At 37.0% G+C, this 11498-nt stretch overlaps 1 protein-coding gene across 1 annotated transcript in view; it reads right to left on the bottom strand.

The window, feature by feature from the left end:
- Positions 1–1245: 1245 nt before the first annotated feature.
- Positions 1246–11498, bottom strand: part of ANXA4 (annexin A4) — a gene marked incomplete at its 5' end in the record, with an annotated part of 46649 nt that continues 36396 nt past the window's right edge. The window contains 4 exon segments of the mRNA NM_001001440.2: positions 1246–2318; positions 5867–5989; positions 6944–7002; positions 7591–7686. Coding sequence (NP_001001440.2) covers positions 2259–2318; positions 5867–5989; positions 6944–7002; positions 7591–7686 — 338 coding nt within the window. The 3' untranslated portion in view covers positions 1246–2258.

Below are 11498 nucleotides of genomic sequence, written 5' to 3'. Positions count from 1 at the left end.
CAGCCCACCAGGCTCCCCCGTCCCTGGGATTCTCCAGGCAAGAACACTGGAGTGGGCTGCCATTTCCTTCTCCAATGCATGAAAGTGAAAAAATAAAGTGAAGTCGCTCAATCATGTCCATCACAGCACTAGTAGGTAAAAAGTTTCCTGTTCCCATTTACTCTCCTCCTTCCTGCTAGGTTGGGAAGGGGAGGTCTAGAAGGAAGCCAAGGTGAAAAAAGAAGCCCACCAGATCACTGTCTCCAAATGCCAGCTCTCTGCTGGCAATAAACCAGAGATGAACAAGGGGAGAAGCCTCAACTGTAAATGAAGTTTGGAATTTTAACTGAAAACATTAATTACTGAAATGACATTATTTTATGACCTGCACAGTAGGACTTTTTAAAACCTAAGAATGACCAGAAAAGTCACAACCCTATCCTCTATCTAGAATTTTCATCTAAAGACAGGAGAAGAACTAGACTCAATGAATAAATGTAAATGGATAGTGGGAGAAAAAAACTAAGTTGCTTCCTAAGCATATTACAAAGTCGTGCTTGTTCAACTTAACAATCATTCCCTCCAGGGTGGCTTTACCACCTCTCTAGAAAGCTTCCCATCAACATATACAATTTGTTTTAAAATTCTGGCTAAGTCATATATTGGGTTGGCCAAAAGTCCATTCAAGTATTTCTGTAACACCTTATGGGAAAACCTGAATGAACTCTTTTGGTCAACCAATGTAATTTAAAGATAAAATCACCAAAAATTTGGAGTGCTTCCAAAGCTAAATAAAGACCTGGAGATTGCATGCTCTGCTAGGTAGGTATTGAAGCAGCAGTACTACTTCCTATAATTAACTGCAGTGACTAAATATTCATGTAAATAGCTTTCATCAATAGTCAAGCACATGCAGTAGGCAAGAAGAAACAAATCCCTATTCTTCACCCATCAAAATGCAATAAATGTTACAGAATGAACAAAAAATACAAATGTTCTTATTTAATATGAATGTTCTACTTAGTAGAACTGAGAGCATCACTCATTTTCAGAGATAAATTAAATATACTATTTTTTATCATTAAGTAGAGTTTGGTATATGTGAACATTAGTTTTACAGCTGTAAGGGTAAATATGTTATTTTTCTTAATGCTGTACTTTCTAATAGAAATTGAGTGACATAAATCCTTCAAAAAGATCTCACTTCAGAATCCAGGATGAAAAAACTCACAAGCAGAAAAGTCAAACAGAGAAAGCATATACCTAATTTGAAAGACACCATATTTTATTGGAATTATTTTTCTGTGTTGTATGCAAACTGAACTTTTAAATTAAATCCAAGTACACCTTTACAATAATTCTAGAGTTGAAAGCCACAGTGCAAGTGTAAATCAACAAATGCAAGTATTCAAATCAACACAATTAAAAATGATTTAAAAAATTATTTTTAGCACAAAAATGTAAATTCAGAGCACTACACCATCACCAGAATATGTAGTTTGACATTTAATTTTTTCACATTCATCTTCAAGCTGGCTTAAGACCATTATTATTATTATATTAACCCTGATATTGTGGAATGTTCAGCATTTATGTTTGGTAGTCAGACATATATGATCTGTATAACCACAGAGTTGAATTTGTTCAGACAAGTCAGTAAATTTGTTATACTTCAACCTGGAGAGTCTACCTGACCTTAATGTAAGATGTGATGGAGGGAGTCTCCAATGCTGAACTTAGTACTAAGATCAACTAGCACTTTATATGAAAACCTAAACAAGCAAAAGCAGATGTGTAGACGCTTTCAAACAATGATTATGTAAAATATCAAACTGGTTAGCTATTCTTACTAACTAGACGATGACAATTTCAAATCAAGAAATTACTAGCCACTCTTAATAATAGAATGAGGGAATAAAAGAGATTTTAGAACAGTCTCCCACTTCAATAGTTTTCTCCAAAAAGAAAATATGAAATAATGTAATATATCCCAATTTCTGTGAAACACAAACAGGAAGAGATCTGTTGAAAACATGGAGCACATTCTTATTTCTAATCTGAAATCTCCTTTTAGGTTTTATGAGCTTTGAAATGCAAGTACAGCTTTAAAGCATCATAGTGGGTAATTATAGATGAATAATAATACAGGCTATATCCTAGGAGGCATCTGTAGGCGTTTTAATTGGAAATAAGCATTCTGAGATAATGCTAATAGCAGTGTAGAAAATTAAGTTAAAAAGAATTCAAAGTGTAGGGAATCTTCCTGGGCTTTCTGGATTTTAATCATCTCCTCCACAGAGAATGAGCAGCACCTTCCTGTAGTCTCCGGATGTGTCACCCTGGTGGAGGTGGGTGGCGAGGGGGAGAAGAAAAGCAGAGTTACAGTCAGAGAAACAGGCTTCAAAATAGAATATACAGCTCAAAGTCACCTAGGTTAACTTTTCCAGTCTTGCCTGGATTTTTCTAGGAGAGGTTTTTTAATGATATTTGTTATTTTTTATTACAAAAAGAACACTTGTTCAATGTAGAAAATAGACATAAAAGAATATAAAAATGATCCATAATTCCAACATCTAGAGATTACTATGCCTAACATTTTAGTTTTTGTATATCCTTCCTTTTTTCTCTGCATATAGATTCCTACATGATGAGATTGTAGTATTCATCTGTATTCTGTTTTTTTTACTTAGTATTGCTAATTTCCCACTATTAAATATTCCTCCACAACATCATTCCTTAATGGTTACAGAGTATTCCATTTTACATAGGTAAGATAATTTATTTGATCTCCCCCCATTGGATATTTATGTTGTTTCCAATTTTTCACTATTTAAAACACTGCTGTAATAAACAGACATTTTTGTGCATTTTCTTAATAATTTATTCAGAATAAATTTTCATAAAATGGGAATTGCCAGATTAATGATCACGTATTTTCCTTTAATATGGTTTGCAAAATAGCCTTCTAGAAAGGAGAAATAATTTTTACGTAGAATTTTTCATGGTCTAAATAATAGATCAGTTTTTGTTAGTGCTTCATGGGTGACTAGAAAAGATGGGATTGGATTCAAAGTTTAATGTATATTATTCAAACCTTAACACACCCTTGTTGATACTTTGCCTCATTGATCTGTCAAAAGATAAGGATGTGTTACACGTATCCAGCCAAAGTATCCCCATCAACATCTTCTTCTGAAGTCTCAAGTTTCTTATTTGTATATTTGAATGCAATACTGTTTGGCACCTAAAGTTTCATGGTAGTTTAATCTTGGTTGTAATGTGTAGCTTTCATCAATATACAGTGGTCCACTTTTTCTCTGTTTAATGCTTTTCCCCCTTAAATTCTTTTTTTTTTTCTGGGCATGCCGCACAACACGAGGGATCCCAACTAGGGACTGAGCTCATGCTCCTTGCATCAGGAGCCCAGGGTCTCAGCCACTGGACTGCCAGGGAAGTCCTGAATTCTTTTTACTTATAGTATAACCCCTGCTTTCCTTTCATTTGTCTAATGTTCTTTTCCCTGGCTTTTTTTTTTTAAAGCTTCTCACATATCACTGTATTTCAGTTCTTTATAAACAGTATACAGTAGGATTTTGTATTTTTACCTAATCTGGGAGTTTATTAATTATCATAATTTATGTTTTTAACCTCATTTCTGTCTTTTTTCTATTATTTACATATTTTCTATTTCTATCCTGCTCCTTTTGGCAATTGTTATTGAATGGGCCACGTAGTCTTTATTTTTAGACTTTCCAGTGTTGTATGATATGAGTGTGTGTAAGTACATATATTTGCATATTTATACATATAAAAACACATAATGTAAATATATTTGTTGAGCTGTTTCCCCAAGTCAGTATTTTTTACCCCATCATTTTAGGGTCTGTGTAGTATTCCACTGTATAGACTTTCCATAAGTTGAGTCATCCCCTATTGGTTAATAAAAATGAAAATAATATGTAATAAACTCTGTAACCACTAAGCAAGAATTTCCTGTTCCCCTCTTTCTCCAGCCCCTTATAACCTCTAGTGTACTTGCTGTCACTATGAATTTACCTAGTCTAAATATTTCATGTAAGTAGAATCATATACAGTATTTGTCCTTTTATGTCTGGTTTATTTCACTTAGCATGTTTCCAGAGCTCATCCATGTGTCAGAACCTTCATTCATTTTATGTATGTATCTACCACACTGTAAACATTCATCTATTAATGGACCCTTGGGTTGTTTTTACTTTTTGGTTACCATGAATAATGTTTACATTGGTGTACAAGCTTGTTTTCATTTCTTTTGAGTATATATGCCTGGAGGTGGAACTGCTGGGTCATGCGGTAATTCTATGTCTAATTACTTGAGGAAGTACCAAAGTCTTTTCCACAGTGGCTGCACCATGTTACATTCACTCCAGCAATACACAAGGTTCCAATGTGTCCACCAACATTTGTTATTTTTCATTTTTGTTTTAATTATAACCATGGTAGTAGGTATGAAGATATTCAAACCCTCTGTGATTTTTTAATTGGACTGTCTGTCTCTTTGTTATTGTGTTGTAGGAGTTCTTTATATATTCTGGATAGTAAACTCTTATTAGATATGATTTGTAAATATTTTCTCCCACTCTGTGCATTAGTGTACCTTTATCTTATTATTTCCCCTAAAGAAATTCTTAAAAAAAAAAAAAAAGAAATTCTTAAACATTAACAATAGCTAAATAAGAGGCATAGTTTATTTTTTAAGCATTTATTGCCAAGTTGCCTCCTAGGAAAGTTAGACTAGTTTACAGTGCCTCCGTAATAGATGGTGAGTTTTCCCGAAGCCTTTCTCAATGCTGGCTATGATCTCTTTAAACTTTGTTAAGGTATTCAGTGAAAAATGATGATCCATTCTTATTTGTAATCTATCATTAGTGAAATTAAACATTGTCCAATTTAGTGTCCATTTTGTGTTTCATCTATCATAGAGCTCATGTTTTCTTTTTGTCCAGGTTTTCCTTTTGGATTTTTTTTCCTTTTCTTAGTAATTTGTACAAACTCTTCAGATAGGGATATTAACCCTATATTATATGTTACAAATATTTGCCCATAGCTTCATGTACGGTCATCCTTGAATCTTAAAATTGTTTTACTTACAGCTAGCTATATTTCAGCACTGCAAAATAAAATGACCTCACAGATTGTACAGAAGTAGAAACAAGTTTCTGAATGCCTTGTAGACATAGTTAGAAACTTTGCAGTTCAAATCACCCAGTAGCTACACCTCTCCAAGCTATGAGTAGGATTCAGAATATTTAATTCACAGATCAAATCCTGACTTGACATTTACTGTGCTGGCAACACCAGCTTCTAGGGACATGAGTCTTGGTTTCATATTTCATATTCCTTCTGGTTTCCTCAAAGGCAAAATCCCAGTAATGAGGGGTTTTGAGAAATGTCAATCATTTCTCATTACTCCCCACGCCATGTTAGGATGAGATGTCTGGTGCCAGGTAAAGAACAGCAATCCAGGATAACCATCATGTTTTCACTTATTTTCAGCAGACCTCAGCTGGCCCAGGATGAGGTTCTGGATGACTGATTCAGTAGCTTACCTTTTACTGTAAGCAGGTAGAAATGGAAATTGTGCTCTTAAGACCATTCATTAAAATATAATCTTTCTCTGTCTGGGATCCACATGAAATAATTACTATATTTAGAAGGCAAGTATTTTCAGCTTCTAACCAGGCAGAAAGGTTCACATCCATGTGAAAGGAGAGAGACTGGAAATATTTGAGAGTACCGTCTTTAAAGGGAAAGATATCTGACAAGAAGGAGATGATAGGAAGTGTCTAAATACCTAGGTCAGAACCTGCTCCTTTCATCAGCATCTTCCCTGACTCCCACGACCCACCTTGATGAAGGAGTATAGAGACTTTCCATAGAGTCTCTTGAAGTTTGCCCGGATGTCCAACATGTCAATCTCCGCTCGAGAAACCATCACTCTGATAAGGGTGTCGTCATCGGTGCCCAAGCCCTAGGGAAGAAACCAGATCCCTGCATAGAGAGCTGAGCTGGTTTTCGGATAGGGCCCTTTGTTAGTCTATCAAGGCAAGACTATGTATTAGTCTTCCATTGACGTCCTTTGGACTACAACCTTAGGGGCCCGTGGAATGTCACTCTTCTTCACAGAGCTCAAGGCTTTCTCCAGCTTATCTTTTCAACCCTCCGTGTGCCGACCAGAGGAGACCACCCTCTGCCCTTCTAGAGACATACCCTGTGTTCTCCAGCCCGCCTGCCTCACCTACAGTGATCCACCCACCATGTCATCTTTCCCTTCACAGCTTCACCATCCTTCCTACCATGTAAAATCCTCTGATGTAAAACTTCCTTTAAGGCTCTGCTTAAATATACCAGTTCCTTATAAATTCGTTTTCGATCCTCACCCCCAAAGAAATTTTTTTTTTTAAATACCCTTTCCTTTGTGTCCCTATATTTGGATCCTCAGTGATGTCTTACATTCTGTTTTGTTCTTATGGTGTTTTGCACATACCTGCCTTCCTGTCAAGGCTAAAAGTTCTCTGAGAACAAGGACAGATTTTGATCTCTCTTGCCCCTCAGCAAGAGTGCTTGCACAGAGTACCATTCATGGTTAGGAGTTGGGGCTCTGAAGCCGGTCTGCCAGGGTTGGCATTCCTGCTCCATTAGGACCCTGAGCAAATTGCTTAGCCTCTTTATGCCCCAGTTTTCTCATCTATAAAGTGGAAGTTGGTAATGGTACCTGCCCCACAGAGCTGTTGTGGGGATAAAATTGTACATATAAAGCATTAGGAAGAGTGATCACACATTACGTAAGTACTTAATACATATTATCTAGCATTATTATTAGCAAGCACTCAGTGAAGTATTTGAAGAATTGAACTGAATAGCTCAAGCTGATTTTGGCTACTTTGTGTAGCCAAAATCAGACACCAACAATGAGGCCATTTACCTTCATGGATTTATAAAGCCTTTCAGCAAAATATGCAGATTTGTTCCTCATGCACTTTACTGTCAAGAGAATAAAAAAAAATGAAAAATTTACAGATAAAATCTATGAGAAAAAAGTGACAGTTGTTCTCATTGTTTCTACAAGGTCTGAAATAGTATCTCTTGATTGTTTTGTTGGAAAAATGTAGCCAACAATGTTTTATGAGCATAGCATATGCTAAATGCATTTTCATAGGTGGAAAGTACCCTCAATTTATTGTCAAGTTCCTGAAGAAATACTTAATAAAGGCCATTAAAGCAAAGGCACCAAAAAGTTTCAAACAGATTATTGCTATCTGTACCATATGAAAGTTATTAGTTCTAACCATTCACAGACTTGCAAGAAGCAGCTAGTACAGGATTAACCTTTCCATGTATTGAGATATAAAGGCACAAAGGATATAAAAATATATAAGGCCACATGGTACAATAACAATCAGGCTGTATATAGTATTTCTCACTTAAAATTCTGGCTTGCACATCACGAGTGCTTTAAAAAAATTTTTATCCCTGAAAAAAAAATGTCTACAACCCATGATGACAAATTGAGAACAAGGAGGAAAGTCGGTAAACATTTGTTTCTCCACTCCCCATTTCCTACCAGCTTACCTATGGCCAGCAGAGCATCTTCAAAGCTGCCAGATGTTTCAGATTTAATACTCTGTTCAATATCCTTTTGTGCTATCCTTTTGTATTCATCAAACACTACAAACAATTATAAAAAATTAAAAAAAAGAATAGAGGAAACTAAAATGTTTACTAGAAAGAGCATTTTTAACTACACTTTACTGGTTATTCTCTGGCATTTTTCAAGAGGAAACTAGTTAGCAACGTGGGCGAGAACCAGGGTGCCTACAACAAGTGGAATGGGCCAGAGGAGATGTGGAAGGAATGTCATGAATCTTGGAAGACATAAGCCAAGTCATTTCCCTTCTGTGGGACTCTGTTTTCACCAAATAAAGTGGAGATTTATGAGTGGAGTGTATCTGGAGAGACACTCTTTTCTCATTGTTTCTTTAATAAGCAGAATGTGTCTCTTCTTTAATTTTTGCCTTGGCAATCACCTGTATATTCATCTTCCTTTCAGCTCATCAAAACTAGAGTAATTCCTATTTACATCAATACATGGAAGCACCTAAATGTTCATCAACAAGTAAATGGATAAAGATGTGATATATATAAATACACACACACACACACACACATATACACACAATAGACTATTACTCAGCCATCAAAAAGAATGAAATAATGCCATCTGCAGCAATATGGATGGCATAGAGATTATCATACTAAGTGAAGTCAGAGAAAAACAAATATTATATGATATCACTTATCAGTGGAATCTAAAAAAAAGATACAAATAAACTTATTTACATAACAGATGCAGATTCAAAGATATGGAAAACAAACTTATGGTTACCAAAAGGAAAATGCAGGGGAGGGAAAAATTAGGAGTCTTGGATTAGCAGATAAAAATTACTATATATAAAATAGATAAACAACAATATTCTACTGTAGAGCAGAGGGAACTATATTTGGTATCTTGTAATAACCTATAAAGGAAAAGAATCTGAAGAAGAATATATATACATGTACACATACACATAACTGAATCACTGCTGCATAGTGGAAAATAACACAACATTGTAAATCAACTATATATTTTTAGATTAGAGCAAGTCAACCTTTTCTAAACTTAGTCACATTTGATAATATCTGGTTGCATCTTTTAATAGACTTTAACATAACTAAAAATTCTCTCCTTTCTTAAATATTTTTAAATGTTAAGGGTCTTGCCATGTGGCTTAGTGGTAAAGAATCCAACTACCAATGCATGAGAGGTGGGTTTGATCCCTGAGTAGGGAAGATTCCTTGGAGGAGGAAATGGCAACCCACTCCAGTATTCTTGCCAGGGAAATCCCATGGACAGAGGCGCCTGGTGGACTGCAGTCCATGGGGTTGCAAAGAGCCAGACACAACCGAGCAACTAAGCACACACACACACTTTAAAATGTTATATACATATTTTCCTCTCTTGCTGCCTCCCCTGGAGCCTACTTAGAGTGTGTATCTGTTTTATCTTCTTACCACTGCTTTCTTTGGAACGTTATCCCACAACCCCATCAGTGATTCTCACAGGACTGTCAGACCAGGGACACTCCTTTCACTAACATATACCATAAGCTCTAACAACTGAGTGAGCAGTTCATTCAACTAGGACCAGTCAGCCTTACTCTCCTGGAAATTTTTTGACTGAGCAGACCATGAGGATGGCTAAAAGCACAGTAATTTTTAACCTCGGAGAATGTAAGCATCACCTGGGAAACCCGTTAAACTGCTTGGGTGTCACTCTCAGAAATTCTAAATCAGCCTATCTGAAGTAGGGGTTTAAGAATCAGCATTTTAATTTTATTTTTACTTTTTTTTTGGCTGTACTGGGTTTTGATTGCTTCACTTGGGCTTTCTCTAGTTGGAGTGAGTGGGAGTTATTCTCTAGTTGCAGGGCTCAGACTTCTCACTGCGGTGGCTTTTCTTGTTGCGAGAAGCACAGGATCTAGGGCATGCCAGCTCAGTAGTTGTGGCACACGGGCTTAGTTGCTCTACGGTATGTGGAATCTTCCCAGACCAGAGATGGAATCCATGTCCCCTGCATTGGTAGGCAGATTCTTGGACCAAGAAATCCAAGAATCAGCATTTTTAATGAAAACCTGATTTTTGAAAACTCTGCCTTAGAAATGAATCCATGACTCCCTTCTACTGAGATTTCCCAGAACTGCCTTGATTTCTAGAGCTGTTCAGCTCTCTTCAGTACAGTGAACTGCTAGCATTTTCCATGTCCTTTTTATCCCATTCTATATTGTCTCCTCTTTTCCTATGTAATTATTTAGTGTGTATCACTTGGAATTAAAAAATCCAATTGACACATTTTCTAAGCCTCAGTTTTCTCTACTCTAAAATGGGGAAAAGAAGAGAAGCAAAAGGCAAAGGAGAAAAGGAAAGATATATCCATCTGAATGCAGAGTTCCAAAGAACAGCAAGGAGAGATAAGAAAGCCTTCCTCAGTGATCAATGCAAAGAAATAGAGGAAAAGAATAGAATGGGAAAGACTAGAGATCTCTTCAAGAAAATTAGAGATACCAATGGAACATTTCTTGCAAAGATAGGCACCAATAAAGGACAGAAATGGTATGGACCTAACAGAAGCAGAAGATATTAAGAGGAGGTGGCAAAGAATACACAGAACTATACAAAAAAGATCTTCACAACCCAGATAACCATGATGGTGTGATCAATCACCTAGAGCCAAACATCCTGGAATGCAAAATCAAGTGGGCCTTAGGAAGCATCACTCTGAACAAAGCTAGCGGAGGTGATGGAATTCCAGTTAAGCTATTTCAAATCCTAAAAGATGATGCTGTGAAAGTGTTACACTAAATATGCCAGCAAATTTGGAAAACTTAGTAGTGGCCACAGGACTGGAAAAGGTCAGTTTTCATTCCAATCCCAAAGAAAGGCAATGCCAAAGAATGCTCAAACTACCACACGATTGCACTCATCTCACATGCTAGCTTCCCTTGTGGCTCAGCTGGTAAAGAATCTACCTGCGATGCGGGAGACCTGGGTTCGATCATCCCTGGGTTGGGAAGATCCCCTGGAGAAGGAAAAGGCTACCCACTCCAGTATTCTGGCCTAGAGGATTACATGAACTGCATAGTCCATGGGGTCCCAAAGAGTCGGACACGACTGAGTGACTTTCATTTTTTCTTCCACATGCTAGCAAAGTAATGCTCAAAATTCTCCAAGCCAGGCTTCAACAGTACGTGAACAGTGAACTTCCAGATGTTCAAGCTGGATTTAGAAAAGGCAGAGAAACCAGAGATCAACTTGCCAACATCTGTTGGGTCATCGAAAAAGCAAAAGAATTCCAGAAAAACATCTATTTCTGCTTTATTGACTATACCAAAGCCTTTGACTGTGTGGATCACAATGAACTGTGGAAAATTTTGAAAGAGATGGGAATACCAGATCACCTGACCTGCCTCTTGAGAAATTTGTATGCAGGTCAGGAAGCAACAGAACTGGACATGGAACAACAGACTGGTTCCAAATAGGGAAAGGAATACATCAAGGCCATATATTGTCACCCTGCTTATTTAACTCATATGCAGAGTACATCATGAGAAACGTTGGGCTGGAGGAAGCACAAGCTGGAATCGAGATTGCCAGGAGAAATATCAATCACCTCAGATATGCAGATGACACTACCCTTATGGCAGAAAGCGAAGAAGGACTAAAGAGCCTCTTGATGAAAGTGAAAGAGGAGAGTGAAAAAGTTGGCTTAAAGCTCAACATTCAGAAAACTAAGATCATGGGAAATAGATGGGGAAGCAGTGGAAACAGTGACAGCTTTTATTTTGGGGGGCTCCAAAATCATTGCAGATGGTGACTGCAGCCATGAAATTAAAAGACGCTTACTCTTTGGAAGGAAAGTTATGACCAACCTAGACAGCATA

This window comes from Bos taurus, chromosome 11, assembly GCF_002263795.3.
Source record: "Bos taurus isolate L1 Dominette 01449 registration number 42190680 breed Hereford chromosome 11, ARS-UCD2.0, whole genome shotgun sequence".
Classification (NCBI taxonomy): domain Eukaryota; kingdom Metazoa; phylum Chordata; class Mammalia; order Artiodactyla; family Bovidae; genus Bos; species Bos taurus.
Note: the sequence above shows the minus strand (reverse complement) of the source record. Positions and strands in the feature narration are given on the sequence as shown.